Source organism: Xiphias gladius, chromosome 22 (assembly GCF_016859285.1).
Source record: "Xiphias gladius isolate SHS-SW01 ecotype Sanya breed wild chromosome 22, ASM1685928v1, whole genome shotgun sequence".
In the NCBI taxonomy this organism is placed as follows: Eukaryota; Metazoa; Chordata; class Actinopteri; order Istiophoriformes; family Xiphiidae; genus Xiphias; species Xiphias gladius.
Genome location: NC_053421.1, coordinates 26,015,680 through 26,030,592, shown reverse-complemented (window position 1 = coordinate 26,030,592; position 14,913 = coordinate 26,015,680). Strand labels below are relative to the sequence as shown.

The 14,913-nt window shown below is 41.6% G+C and overlaps 1 protein-coding gene across 1 annotated transcript in view; it reads left to right on the top strand.

The window, feature by feature from the left end:
- The window catches only part of dgkb (diacylglycerol kinase, beta), a 55,039-nt gene that overhangs the window by 20,726 nt on the left and 19,400 nt on the right, over nucleotides 1–14,913 (top strand). Inside the window, exon 11 of the mRNA XM_040117874.1 lies at nucleotides 4,302–4,366. Within this exon, the coding sequence (XP_039973808.1) occupies nucleotides 4,302–4,366 (65 nt within the window). The remainder of the gene's footprint in view (nucleotides 1–4,301; nucleotides 4,367–14,913) is intronic.

Genomic DNA, 14,913 nt, shown 5'->3' with positions numbered 1-14,913 from the left:
TACCGACACGCGCTGGAGCTGCATCACAGCAGCAAGGTGAGATGTTAAAAACCACGAGAGGTCGACAAAAATAGGACGAGGATGAAATGCAGCATTATTGCATCGTGGACGCTTGGTGGAATCGCATGATGACATGATCATATTGTGTTGTTGTTTTACAAAGATCTGCGATAATCGGTGGTCCCCAACATGGAGGTGGGGATCCCCAGAGTGGCCCCAAGGTAAATAGTATGGGTCACAAAATAATTCAAGTGGTATACATACACACACACACACACATACACACACAAAAATGACTCTTTGGTTGATCTGGTCCAATTCATGTTCACCCCAAGGCCAAAAATCTGAGTGGTTCAAAGCACAAAGTAATTAAAAATAATAATAAAATAGGTTTAGGATTTTGTTTATATGTGGACTGAGATCCATACATTTTGTAATTTTATATGTAATTTTGCATATCTACCAATTTTTGGATATTTATCCATATATGAATATATTCTATATTTTTGATATCGATTTCACTCCTATGGCAGTGTTGGGCTGGTTTATGTAAAAGTTTTTACCACTTAAAGCATACAAACGCTGACATCGATGCAGAATAACAAAATGCTATATCCACTCGCAGTTCTTTGAAATCGCTGTTTACTGCTGCCAAGCCACAGCTCCACTTGTACAGATCTCAGATAATATACCCCAAACCAAAGGGGAGACGGCCTCTCTTCGCTTTTGCTCTCTTGTTTGCAGCCATTGTCCTGTTTGTAAGAAAATCAAGTTACAGCCTCTTAGATATATCCATCATCTCACCTTTCTGGCTCTTGTTGGAAGCGTGAGGCGAGTCTGCGGGGATCTTGAAGAATTCTTTTGGTCTTCTGCTTACAGCGTCTTGAAGAGACATCAAGAGAAGCTCAATTGATTTTTTTTTTCTTTCTTTTTTTTTTTTTTTTTCTTTTGGCTTCTTCTAAATTTCTGTACAGAGAGCTAGCAGGGGGTCCTCCCCGTATGAGCCGTTTCAATAGTGCCACTAAAAATGGAGCGGGTCAAAACAGATTGCTTCAGTGGAGGGAGGAGAGGAGCGAGCCCAGAAAGTTTGGATCAGCTTTCTCTGACTCTTTCTTGAGATGTTTTCAGAGCCGGACAACTTTGCTGTGTTTTTTAGAGGTTGGTGTTTTTCACAAAGGCCTTGCCAGCATTTTTTTTTTTGTTTTTGCTGAAACTGACTTAGAAGTTCAAATTAAAGGAAATTTTAGTGTCACTAGTCCCTGTATAGTGTATTACTTGGGACTTTACAATCTGTTGACAAGATCGTCTACATGCTTAATGACGTAATCGACTTATACAACTAATGGTGTATATTCACAAGTTACTACTCAGACAGCATTTTTGTGTTCTTGCAGTACATTCGAACGGCCAATATGCAGGTTATTACATCCAAAAAAAGGCCATTGTAAAGTTTTGCAGAGTATGTGACTTACACTGAACATTTTATGAAGTTAACCCTACTAAAAAGAAATAACTTCTATTAAAACAGATGATACAGATACGTGGTTAATACTTAGTAACTATGACACTTCAGTTATACTTCACCGGGTAAAAACGGTCTGAATCTGGATATATTATGATGATATATGTCACGGGCCATTGCATTTATACCTGATAATGATAAGCTTTCTGACTGCGTTGTGATTTCATATTGTCGCTGTCCCGTGAAAAGCATGTATCTCCAATGCATCAGCTTCTCACGAGCTAAGAAAAACAGTCCTTTTTTCAGCGTTGTGACGGTGCATTTTAACATAATCCAGTTGGTGATTAAATGGTTCATTTGGCCTCACAAGAAGGTCGTGTTTCTCAACTTGTAAAGTAACAAGGATACGTTCCCGATTTTCTGTCTGTGCTAAAACAATAGCCAGGTGCCTACATGAACACTAAAACTGGGTTTATTTGCTGTAATCATTCCTCCCGATCTTACCGACCATTAAGAGCTCGTAGCTTTTTGCTGGACTTGCTTGAGATGGCAGGACGGGGTGGAGTTGAGTGACCTTGCAGCTTCTCAGATGGATTTTTTTTTCTTAAAGAGTAACTATACACCTCCACCAAATCTTGCCTTTGCCGGCCTCAAATGATCTTTTCTTCTGACCCTGCTTCTGTGATGCACAGGTGTACTCCAGGACCCTGTGGCATCACTGATGGGCGTAGTCAGAGGTGAAATAGGCTCGAAACCCTTTAACCAGAGAGCGGAGTGAAACGGCCTGGTGTTGAGTTGCTCTGAAGGAACGTGGCCGAAATGTTCAGATTGCAATTATACCTGGCAGAGATCAGGAGCTGGATTTAAAAGATGGACTTTGACTATGTTTTAGATCAAAATAATTGTCAGATTTCAGAAGAACTCCTTCGTTGGACAAAGCTTTCTGATTCTTGTCTATCTGTAAGTGGGACTGCTTCGCCATGAATTAAGGGTAAACAGACTTTTTTCAAACTCTAAAACATCGATGACTGAGAAACTGCGTCAAACTGCTCGGCTCTGTTCGCTCCAGAAGAGAATGTTTGCCATCTGGACAAATTTAGCGAAGGAGTGCAACGATTAAAAAAAACCAAAACGTCCAGTAGCATATAATCTCAAGGCAGAGCGGACCTGTAGCAGAGCTGAGATGCTGCAGCTTCTTAATGTAGCCTGGGTCAGTACTTCTGCTAATTCATCAGTCAGGCAAACATGGACAAACAAAAACACCCGACGACGTCCTCACTGATATATACATTTATTTGGGAACCCTTTCCTTTTTGTCATTACTCGCTCCACAACATTATTAGCAAACCAGCAGCCAGCAAAATTAAGGCTGGCCTAGAGGGTAACAATACACTACAGACCGGTCAAAAATAACTTTGTGAAACTGGCCCCTGATGACAATCTGGGGCCAGACCACCTCCAGTATGCAGTGTGCGAGCATTTACACCTGTAAATAATTCTCCATCTCATTTAAAAGGAAATTTCTGTCCATTAGCAAACTACCTTATGTGGGTTTGCTTTAAATATACAATACCTGATTCTATAAGTTCATGCTTAAATACTATAAACAGTCTTACCAGACTAAGATAGTGCTAATACACTGGTGAAGCGTCTCCGTCAATCACACCACACTAACATATGTAACATGAACTTTATCGCCTTAACACCAAGAATGGTGATGTGGCTGTACTTATTGCCCCAGGTCACACACAGACAGACAGACGAGAGAGAGAGAGAGAGAAAGGGGGGTGGAGGAAGGGAGAGAGAAAACAACTTGGTTGCCGGGGTGTCGGCAGCATCCTGTAGGTTAGTTGGAAGCTGTGATTACTCACAATGTGTGTTTAATTAATTAGCCTGTGTGGAGACAGCGTGCTGTTCGTCAGGGTCTCTGTCAATACCTCTCCATCCCAGGCTCGACCCCGCTGCCACCTCCCGCACACAGCTCCTTTCATCTTATGGAAATATACACAAGGGACGCACAAGGTGTAACCGCACAGTTTGAGAAGTTTGAGGAGTTAATGAGAAGAGGTTGTCTTGGCTGTAGAAGCATTATTTTCAAGCAGATAGTCATTTGGGTGCTTTGGGCGGGGATTTTTGTGCCCAATCTGACATTTGCCATCAGTCAGTCAGCGTCACGTCACGGACCTGGGCCGAGTGATGCACAATGGCGCATCAAACGGTTCCCATCAGTCCAAGTGCAGTGCAGGGCAGGTGAAAAACTGCGAAGAGCAGCCGTGTTCGTTCCAACGTGTTGTCGACTTGGGACTGACAGTTCAGGGGGCACAGGATGTTTATTATCGTAATTAAAAGGCTGTTATTGTTGATAACGTTGTTACTGTAACTATGATTAATAAAATTGTGTTAGTGCTATATTCCGCTCTCGGGGCAGCCCCCTGATATTCTGCATCCTAGGCAACCGCCTATGTTGCCTATGCCACGTGCCGGCCCTGCATGTTAGCATCTCCAAATGTCAGCGGGACATAAATTAAATCCCCGAATCATGCAACGATGTATTTCTAAACTGAAGATTAGAACACTCTAGAACTCCAACAGGAACTTTTAAGCATAAAATTTAAGGTACGGATACCTTTGTGGAAAAGCATATACACTGACGGCAGGATGAACTGTAATTTGGGCTAAGAGGCTAAAAGTACGGGCTTTAAGTTAGAGGACATGAGACTTACAGTCTCATCGTAGGCAGAAAGGTTGGATGTATTTTTACAACATAATCTTACCAAACTTAAATAAACCTCAATGTATTTCCAATACCTGAAATTAAGATTTTGATTTTCTCTTTCAGGATGCGTCCATTGCACATCGCTTCCACGTTATGAGGGAGAAGCATCCTGAGAAGTTTAACAGCAGGTATGTTTGTGTCTGTTTGCTTTTTATAGAAATGATAATGTACCAACCCAGAGGTTCCCAACTGTTCTAGCCTCAGGGATGAGCAGCAAAGACCACTACGGTCTGCCATGGATGGGTTTATAGATCAACTTTGGTGCCAGTTTGTCCCAGTGGCCACCCACGGTATTGCAATGAGAAAATCCCCAGCAGAGCCAAAATGCATTTTCCCCCATAGACCACCATTATAAAAGAGATGTCTGTAAAACTGTTGACGAGGCACATAGAAGTGCAAACAAGAGCCCGACGCATAGAAAATTTTTGTTTTTGATAGGATTTTTATGGGCTGCATGGGAAAGAGCAAGCGGTGCCAGGAGGAGAAACACTAATGCGCTTGTGCCAAAAACTTTTTTGATAGGCTGCGTAGTGCCACCCCCCCATATAAAAGGCCAGACGATGATATTTGGGCACTGGAAATCGTTTAAAGGACTGTTACAAAAAGCAGGTTGGCAGGCCGGAGTACGTGCTCAAAAAGTGATATTAATTGACAAAAATATTAACGAAACAGAGGGAAAAATTAACGCCGGGAAATTGAACTCAGTTAAATTAAGCCACAGCAACAACAAAAAAAAGATCAAATCTGCAGCCTCACAACAAGTTGCCACCTGCTCTCCTCCTCACCTAACTGAACATACCACCTGCAGAGGTTAGTATGGGGTGAGATACACAGATACTAGGCTTTCCGAGCGTACAGAACACCATGCAGTCGTAAACACTGGATTCTTCCGTTAGTGCTGACAATCACCACTGTGCACAAAGTTCAGCCAAATGTCATCTACTACCGAGCAGTTTTACCTGTCTTCCCACATCCTAACAAAACCCAGTCCTTCACTTCTAAGAGGAGCTAATGGTGCCAACCTGTTTCCCCTCCCCTTGACTGAGCAGCTGATCTACCCCCCAACTACCCAGACAGACCAACTGAAAACATGCGGAGTGGGCTGACCCATCTCTCAGATCATAAACCGGTAAACAAAGATAAACCACATCTCACAAACCTTCAATTACTAAAAACCCTGACAAATTAATGGAAGCATTTGACTGAAATACTCAGGATATAACACACAAAACAGTGATGATGTGGGGCAGCAGGGCCCAGAAATGGGAATGGAGCAGCCTTTTCACAGGCTACTTACGAGGAAGCTGAGAATGGTACTTCAAAATAAAAGCTATTTCACAGTAAAATTGAAGTTGAAAAATGTAGTTGGCCGGTGATTCACCTTCAGTGTCTAATGATTTGCTCAAACGCCTTAAATGTTGTGGCTGCAGGTTTGTGAAACAAGCAGCTTTTAACACAAAAGTTGAAGCCGGAGGGCACATGTCTGTCATGCCTCATGGTCAGGGTGAATTTTTACATTGTCGAGATACTGAGATCATTGAAATGAATTTCAAATTCAGGAGACCAGACTGGCGCCCTCAGAATCCAGAATCTTCCACCCATGTGGCAGACTTTGGTACTGGTTTTGATCCAGATAAACGCCAATTTTTAGGCAGAATTTCAAAGTTTTCTATTTCTGGAGAGGAGGTGTACGCCCTGAGGATAAGGCTGAGTAATCATCAGGGTCCTCGAAGGATGAAAATGGTCCCTCAATCAATGACCGTGACGGAAAGAAGTCCAGATTTTAAAAAAAGATATAAAGAAATCAAATCACACATTACTGACAGTCTAAACGAGCCTGGGGTGCATTTGCAGATCCAACAACAGACTGGGGCATAGATGCTCTGGAGCTCAGCATGACGAATGGACGGACTTCATATTTAGCGTTTGTGATTACCTTGAGGAGATGCGTTCACCTTTGGAGAAGAACAAATGTGGCATCTATGTTTCCATCAATATTTAACGTCTCCAATACATCTCCACTAGCGCCAGGGAGTAATTGCAAGCCTAATTGAATTTGCTTGGCTAGTTTGACATCATGGATCTGTCAGACTGATGACACACAGCCTCCTAATAATCCCATTTGTACTCATTATCATATTTTACCCTGGTCTTAGTAGAACATATAGCCAACTATCCTTCTGCCGCTCATCGCCTGAACACGCGGATACACTGGCGAAAGGGAAGGGAAGGGGGTTTCGTATCCACACAGGCCTGTCGTCTAATGGTCTAATGGTCTAACTCCACCGTAACCGATGGTTACGAGGGATGTGCCATCGTGTTGGAGAAATGCCAACGAGCAGGGGAGACTGTAACGTTATCAAGTCTGAATTCACTGTTTCAACAAAGAGAGTGTTGGGTGAGCTATCCTGTTGCCAGTCCAACATGGCGGCACATCCCTCATCAGTGTTGTCAGCCAATTTTCCTTTTTTAATACAGTTTGTTAGAGTCAGACTCTGTCACTTTCTACATCTACATGCAGGACACATGGACTGCATCTCTGTTGTTTTACCCCATTTTAAGCCTTTGTGAAAAATGATTGAGATATTTTAAGAAAATTATTCTGTCTGTTATTCGAATTCAATTAATAATTCACGAGGGGGAATGGGTTTAGGATCTCTCTATTACACACTATCCTTGCCAATTCAATAATGCATGATTATAGTTTTTCAAGGTAGCATAGATTTTGTTGGATTTGTCCAAAGGGCTGGTGTCCATTGGAAGTATATTGCAACTTATCACAGAGTCATTTTCCTGCAGCCGGAAGCTCTTTCTCAGGAACTTTGGTGACAATGGAAGTCAAAGTGTGGCTTGTCTCAATGGGAATATTTTATTTCGCTCGTAGCAAGTCTGAAATAAGTATGTTTTTCTCTGGAATGAATGAAGAGAACACAGAGCGATGTTTTTGACGAGCTTCTAAAAAGGTTCAAACATCACGAAACTCACTCGGTACAGCAATGCGCCGGAAGCTTTCCCGATTGTAGTAACAGCAGTGTTCAAGCTTTTCCACCGGGGGAGTAATGAAGCCTATAAACACAGACTTAGAACATTAATTGCAACAATAATGTTGATAAAAACATTAAAGCCACTTTGCAAACATATTTTTTACCCAAAAACATCGCTGTAAAATTTAAAATAACTTGTTATCTCTGCCGAAGTCAACAATATTACAGTGTATTGAGATGAAAAACGTTTTCCATTAAATGCAAGTCAAATTTTAACAAATTACTCCAATTGTGGGGGTTATCCTGCGACTCAATAAACTTTTCAACAACAAATACAACAACTCCACATGTGACATTACACAGTAATATTACAGCAGTGACTCCAAACCAATTTTTTTTAATTAGCAGCTTTCAACAGTTACCAAGCAACCTCTTCCAGAGGTGAAATGTGAGTAATTACTACCGAACCTGATTAATTTTATCGCATATTTTGTAACATCAAATTGAGATGTTCCATTTTTATCTATTTTAAATGCATAATATTGCAGTGGATTTGTGAGGGATGTATCTATATTCTATTTTACTATCGTACTATCAACAAAAACAGCCTTTCTATTGTACTGTCACAATAGTAAGTGGAAAGAAGTTTGTTAATATGCAACATAATTCTAAACTCAATTTGCACACATAATATCTTAATATTCAAATATGTATATTTTTAATTAAATAGTTATACTGTATATTTTGATTTGTGATTCTTGAAATAGTTAACGTCTAGATATATAATCTACTGTTTCTCAGATTTGAATATCATTAAGTATCAATTAAAGTATTTTTTCAATTATTTTACAATCTTTCTAAACCCTTTATAGACGAATCTGATTCTCTAACAACCTGCCTTATTCAATTATTTTAATATCCCCTGATGGATGTAAAAAAACTAAAAAATAGGAAATGCACTGTTGGCAGAAAACAAGCTAATGTATTGCATATCCAGAAAGCATTTTAGCATCTTTTTATAGATCAAAAACACTTATTATGATGTATTTTTCTATTGTTCTCTTGTGCCCATATATTTTCAAACCTTACCTTTATCATCGGACGGGTTTCAAGGTCAAGATAAATACATAAATTAAAAATGTCCGAATTTCAATTCAACTTGGAAAAAGAAAAATGTCAAATATTGAATTATAAGATTTTAATATGACAGCAGTAATAGCTCTTCACGTCTCATATGCACCAAATCTATACATTTTGTCACCGTTTGACCTTAAAGAAACTGAATATTTAATCAGCTTTAATTACCATCAAAACAACATCATGTAGCTTTTCGTAATTACGAAATGAGAGGATGCTGTTGATGAAAAGCAGGGGTCATACGCTCTCCCCGCCTCATCCCTCTCGTTCTATCCATCTTCTGTATTTGCACCTTGGGGTGATTACCAGGGTGAAGGTGTGAAGATTTGACACTCGGCAGATAGATTCATTTGCTGCCACTGCCGGACCTGGAGGTGATAATGAGGTAAAGGATTAAAAGCAGACAATCAGTCGGCCCGTGACGAGGGCTGCGCCACCTCCTCCCCCATTGCCACTCCTCCTCAACTGCCTTGTTAAAATACACCCCCCCCCCCCCTTTTTTCTTTTTTCTTTTTCTTTTTTTTTTTTGCTGATCTCCCATGTAATTACACACTAATCTCTTATTCGGGGACAGAGGAGGAAAGAGAAGTAGAGGGAGAGAAAGAGCGAGGGTTTTGAAAATTAAGAACTTTCCGCTGTTATCCAGTTTCATTCCTTTATACTGTTTTTCTGAACTTCTTGTTAGAACTTGTTAGATCGTGAGCCACCTACCAGATTAGTCTCTTTTGTCCTGTTAACCAGTTCTCACTTTTGACGTACATAACTGTACCAAAGATGACACTCATATTTTGGCCCATCTCTAAACTTTTTGGGGCAGGTTATATCTACTCTACGATGTAACTCGTATCCAATATAGTGACACCGACTTTAGGCAGAGTAATAAAAGACATAATTTCTGTATTTTCCATTTAGATTCCTCCTTTCTTTCCCATTTGTTGTTCTGTCTCTAAGGTGGCAGGATATCTTCAAACCTTGTCAATGGATTTTAAAGAAATTCAGTGGAAAGTTAGGTGTTGAGACGAGAAACAGGTGATGGTTTTGTTTGTGCAGATAGTACCATTTATCCTTTCATGCATAAGTCCTGAACCTTGAGGCGTAGAAGCAGCTTTGTTCTCCTGTTTCAAGATGAATCTATCAGTATAGGCCGCACCCACTGGTGGCTAAGCAAAGTTACTGCGATTTTATTTTCATAAATCATATTTTTTTATTTTACACTTTGTATCAAATCTTCAACAAAATTTAGGCGTCGCGTAAAATGTTACTATTTTCCTATGATTTTGAATGTTTTGTTGAGGGACCTACTTGACGTGTACTGCCCTAAATCTCGATTGCCGGTGTGAATTTCAACCTCACGTAACCCTGCATAATTTGATGGCATCCTGCCAACAGGTGGCGCTGCATCAACATGATGAATTTAAACCACTCTATTTCCAGACAAAAACATCAATATTCAGCAACCAAAAAAAAAACAAAACTGAAATACATTCAATAACAAATCTTTTAAAAGTCTCTCTTTCTACAATATCTGCACACGGCAGAAAGATGGGCACCCAGCAGCCGAAGGGTTAAGGTGCATACCGTGTAACCACAACGCTGCCGCTTCGTTTCTGGCTGTGGACTTCGGTTTCACGTCATACCCCTGTCTTTCCCCGTGTTTCCTGTAAATGACGATCAAAAAAAGTTATGTGGAGGGGTAGGCAACTAAAATGGTTGGCTAAGGCTGGGGAGAGATGAGAAGGCAACGTTGATTGTAGGTCTGCGATGGGACACGAACCCCCTTCTCCTGCATCAAGTGTAGATGTGCTACACGCCCATGCACCACCCCACCCTCCACAACCTTACGTTCCAACCTCGCTACGTATACAGCAGGACACACATTGGCACTGAATGTTGGCACTGAGCATTAATCGTGAAGTGTGTAATCAGCCACTGCGGATCAGTAGTACTTGTAGCACACTTCATCCTTCATGTTGCTAAACGGGATTTATGTTCCAGCTCAGCTGAACTGCTGTGGTACCAATAACGTGACATCTGTCTCCGGTGAATTATTAAAAATTTACTCTCGTGATTTTTTTCCAGGACCAGCATTTTAAATCTGATTCACATCTAGGTTAAAATCCACAGGATCCATTGAAGCAATTTTCTGTGTCGCCGAGATCTTAGTTTGAAAACGAAACTGGCCTCCATGCACAGGGATGTGTTCTGATAGCTGGTTCCATTTTGGATCTGGGACCAGGTTGGTAAAATACCCAGATCTGTGAAGCTCCAGAGCCAACGAATCCTTTATTGAATCTTCCTTTTCACATTCCCTGTGCAGTTTAGTCTCTTTTGCCTCTCACTCTGACATTACAGGAGCCGGCAAAGAAAAAAAAAATCCGATGTATACAAACACACCGTAACCCAGCAACGCTGTTGTAAACAGACATGGTGGACCCTCTGAAAACGTTCCAAAGTCAACAAAAAGACTGCAAAATGCAAACTTTTTGGGAGGGTGCTCATGAAGAAGGGGATAACGACAAGTCCTTTGTTTAAATATTTGCATTACAACGTGTTAAAGTAAGAACTTGTGTTATTTTTGACAACTTGAGAGGGGATGAGTGCTCGGCCTCAGCCTACCTCCAGTGTTAGGCTGTAATCTGTGACCCAACGGATTCTGTGACCTGTAGCAGTACAATGAGCCTGCCTTCAGGCAACGTAACGAAAAGTGCACTGCGTAGCCAAATATGAGCGATTTATTCTGTTGATATTGATGGAATGATAAAGTAGAAATAATATTATTTTCACTATTTTGTTATTACTTTAGCTTCTACAGCTTTTGCAGCTGCAGCACAGTCCCACAGTGAGCAAACGCCCTTTTCCCCTCACCACAGTACGAACCACAATGGCACTCAGAGAGCGCAGACCTCCGCAGGTCAAGGCCAGTGCCAAACAACATATACCAGACTTCAGAGAAAAAAATTCAAATTCACAGTAAATGGTCTGGATCTGCAACAAAATTGAGTGGGTTCCTCCCTGGCCCGTGCCCCATCCCTCTGCCAAGTTCAGTGGGAATCGGCTCAGCGGGTTTTGCGTAATCCTGCCGACAAATAAACGAACAAACAGACACGGGTGGACACATAACCTCCTTAGCGAAGGCAAAATGAGTCAGGACGGGGTTAATGAACGTCACAGAGCGGTGACAAAATATGTGGTTAAAGCCCTACACTCCTTCGACACGGTAGTCAGTGGTTCAGGTTCGATACTTCATTAGCAGTGTCATGCTTATCTGGTAATTGGTCACTAAATCACAATTAAAATGACCAGTTGTGTTATGAACGCGATTAGAGAAAAAGTTCTATCTTTTGTTACACAGAACGCTTGATATTTGTTATGTAACTGCACTGGGTGAAATAAAAAGAGCACTTTTATTCGCTAAACGCTGTCTTCATTTCCCACCAAACAAATTGGATAAAAAGATTGTTGATAGTCAATAAGAGAATTTGGAACTGGATTCCGATTAGATAAAACGCTATCGATACCCATCCCTGTCTGGCAGCTTTTTGCTTCCCACATAAATTAGACAACGTCGTATCTGCGGGGGGAAACACCTGATTTGGGACCTTTCAGCCGCACTGTGAAAGCTGCAGCGGCTTCACCCGCAATGTTTGTTTATTCCGTGGCATCAATCATGGCACCTTGATGTTCCCTTGATATTTGCTATGCATACCCAGATCTATTTCGGTCCTGAGACATCTAACACCGTCAGCGCACTCCTCCAGAGCCACTCTGCCCCCGTGCGCCCACAGGCCCTCGCTGTGCTGCGTAACCATCCTGAGTTAACCTTTCCTGAAGGCGCAGGGAAGCCCAGGCATGGAGCGCTCTTTAGCATAATGAGTATGTTCATCAAAGCCCTGCGACGTGCTGGATGGGGCCTTCGGATTCACCAACACACGCGCGCGTCAACACACCCACGCCAATGTGTGCGTTCGCATGTACGTGTGCGCAAGTTTCCTGCCGAGCTGGGAACAGGGCCACAGGTGACGGCGCTCTAAATTGCACATGCACACACACTCGTTTACACACACACACACACACACACATGTGCATTGGTGGACCTCAGTAGTGGCCGCCCTCAGACCTCATTTGAGGATGAAATCGTTTATGTGACCAAAGTGTCATCTATAATTAATGACCACTTGTGTGTAATTTAGAGGGGATCTCACCTGTGGCCCTGTCCCCAGCTCAGTCGGAACACACACACACACACACACACACACACACACACACACACACACACACAGAACACAAACACACATTCTCAAGTGAACACAAGAATCTCCACGTTCAGCAGGAGGGCTGAGCAGATTTAATTCACAGCTTTACTCTGATAATGATAAAATGACGATGACCATTTTTTTTTAGATTTAAAAACATTATTTTTAATGACTATCATGACTCCCTGACATCTACATGTCTGCATAATAGGTATATATTTTCTACCTCTGTCCCTCTGTCTGTGCATATACTAGCCAGAGTGGTGGTGTTGTCTCCATCTGTGTAAACAGAGAAATTGTTTGCATATGGCCAATTATTATGTAATATACAAGACTTAAGATTTATTTATTTATAAGACTTTATAAGGTTTTGTCTCACAGATGGGGGCAACACAATTCAGTCAGAGGTACTTTGTAAATAAATAGAAATGATTTTTTTTTCTTGCACCCAAAAACCTAAGAGGAGGTTGAAGTGGTCTATCGAGTCCTGTGTAGTGGCTGCAGATCTTTCTCTCAGGGTTTGTAAGGCCTCAACAGAAAGAAGATAGGGCAGCCTGTATGTTGCCTGAGAGGCGAACCCCAGGGCAAAAAAAGTCAACAAGGCACTCGTACCTGTTCATAAAACTAAACTGCTGTGAGCAAACGCTAAAGGAGCACTTCTGGTGAATCTCCACAGCCTTTGTTATTTATAAGTCCTCCAAGCCATCATATCCCTGGTCGCTTGTCCCTTAACACACTAACCTTAACACACTAACCATGTGTTAAGGCTGTGGAACGGTCACAGTTTGCTTAGGTTTAGGCACAAAAACTACTTGGTTGGTTTTAGGTAAAGATCATGGTTTGGGTTAAACTAAGTTCTTTCATGGTTCGAGAACCCTCATCGTCACGTTTCTAAAATAAATAATAAACAGTTAAGGTTTTCCAACAGTCATGGATAAAACAAAGGTTATCTATCGGTTTGTCACGGTAAATGAAGAGCGGTCTCTTGTGTGAAAGTCCTGTGCTTCGCCGACCCATCCATCCATCCTGACGTCGACTCTGTCCCTCCATACCCTGTGTCCCCTGACTTCCTCCTTTGCTCCTGTCATAATTACTACAGTTGCTAGAGGTTCGCTTAACAATAAAATTTATCATAAAAAGCTGCCAGCGCAGGCGACCTATGGGGCGCGGGGAAGCATGTGAGCGACCGACTGCTTTCGAAGGGTAACGAAGGAAGATCACTGACCGAATCGCACTCTGACCGTAGAAACTAAAATCTAACTAATTTCTCCCTGCTGATGTGTTGCCGGAGTTGTCAGACCTTCGATAAACATGTCGCTAAAACACCCGTCAGTCCCTGTAAACATTATGAAATCATTAATGAACGGCATCGCTTTGTTAAGTTCGTGTCACTTCCCAAAGTCAGTGGTTCTAGTCGAAACATTAGCACGGTATCACACATAAGATATTTCATTTCAATTTTGAATTACTGCAAGTTTTTAATTCTTCTTCAGATCATCAGGTTTTCGTATGACTTCAGTCGCAGTGTCACTAACTGTTATAACTGGCTTCTAAAACGTGATGTCAGGTGTTCATGAATACTGTGTATTTGCCAAAGTTCCCCACTCTACGGCTGTGGCCCCCATACTGCCGCCCCCCCCCCCTTAAAGGGTCACAGATGATCTTTTTTGTCAGTTTCTCATGAGATACTGGAAACGTGGTAGTTCATTATTTACCCTGGAAACACATATCTGTGAAAGAATGATCTAAACTCAAGTTCATCTACTAGCTTTTTCTTAAGCTTTCGGCCTTGTCCCAAAACCTTATTCAGTGACCCCGTGTATGACCAGTTCTTGGCACATTAACATGCTTTACACGTGAACAGCTGAGCAAGTTCAGTCTAATGAGGAAAGCTGTTGGGCATGTCCAAAAGTTCGGGAAAAAGCTCGAGTGTAAAGGTTGAGTTTAGAATTTTTTTTTTCACAGATCACTTTTCGGTTGAACTGCTCGCAACTTAGATATTCGAAACCCGTGACAGAGACATTGACGTAGACATCGCTTTGCTTTGAATGGTCAAGACCCAAAACATCTGGTAATCCATGATCTAGAGGAGGAGGCACTGACTTTGTCATTTAAAGGTCAGAAGATATAGAGGTCTAGGTTAAAACTGAAGGTCTTGAAGAAGGCTAGGTTACATATTACCATTGTTTCAAGAGCATTTCATTTGCTATATGTCAGTCTTTTAAAGATCTAAAAAGATGCCACTTTCAGGCTGGGGAGAGTGTCTCCAAGTTGGAAACAATGGTCCAGTATTACTCACTA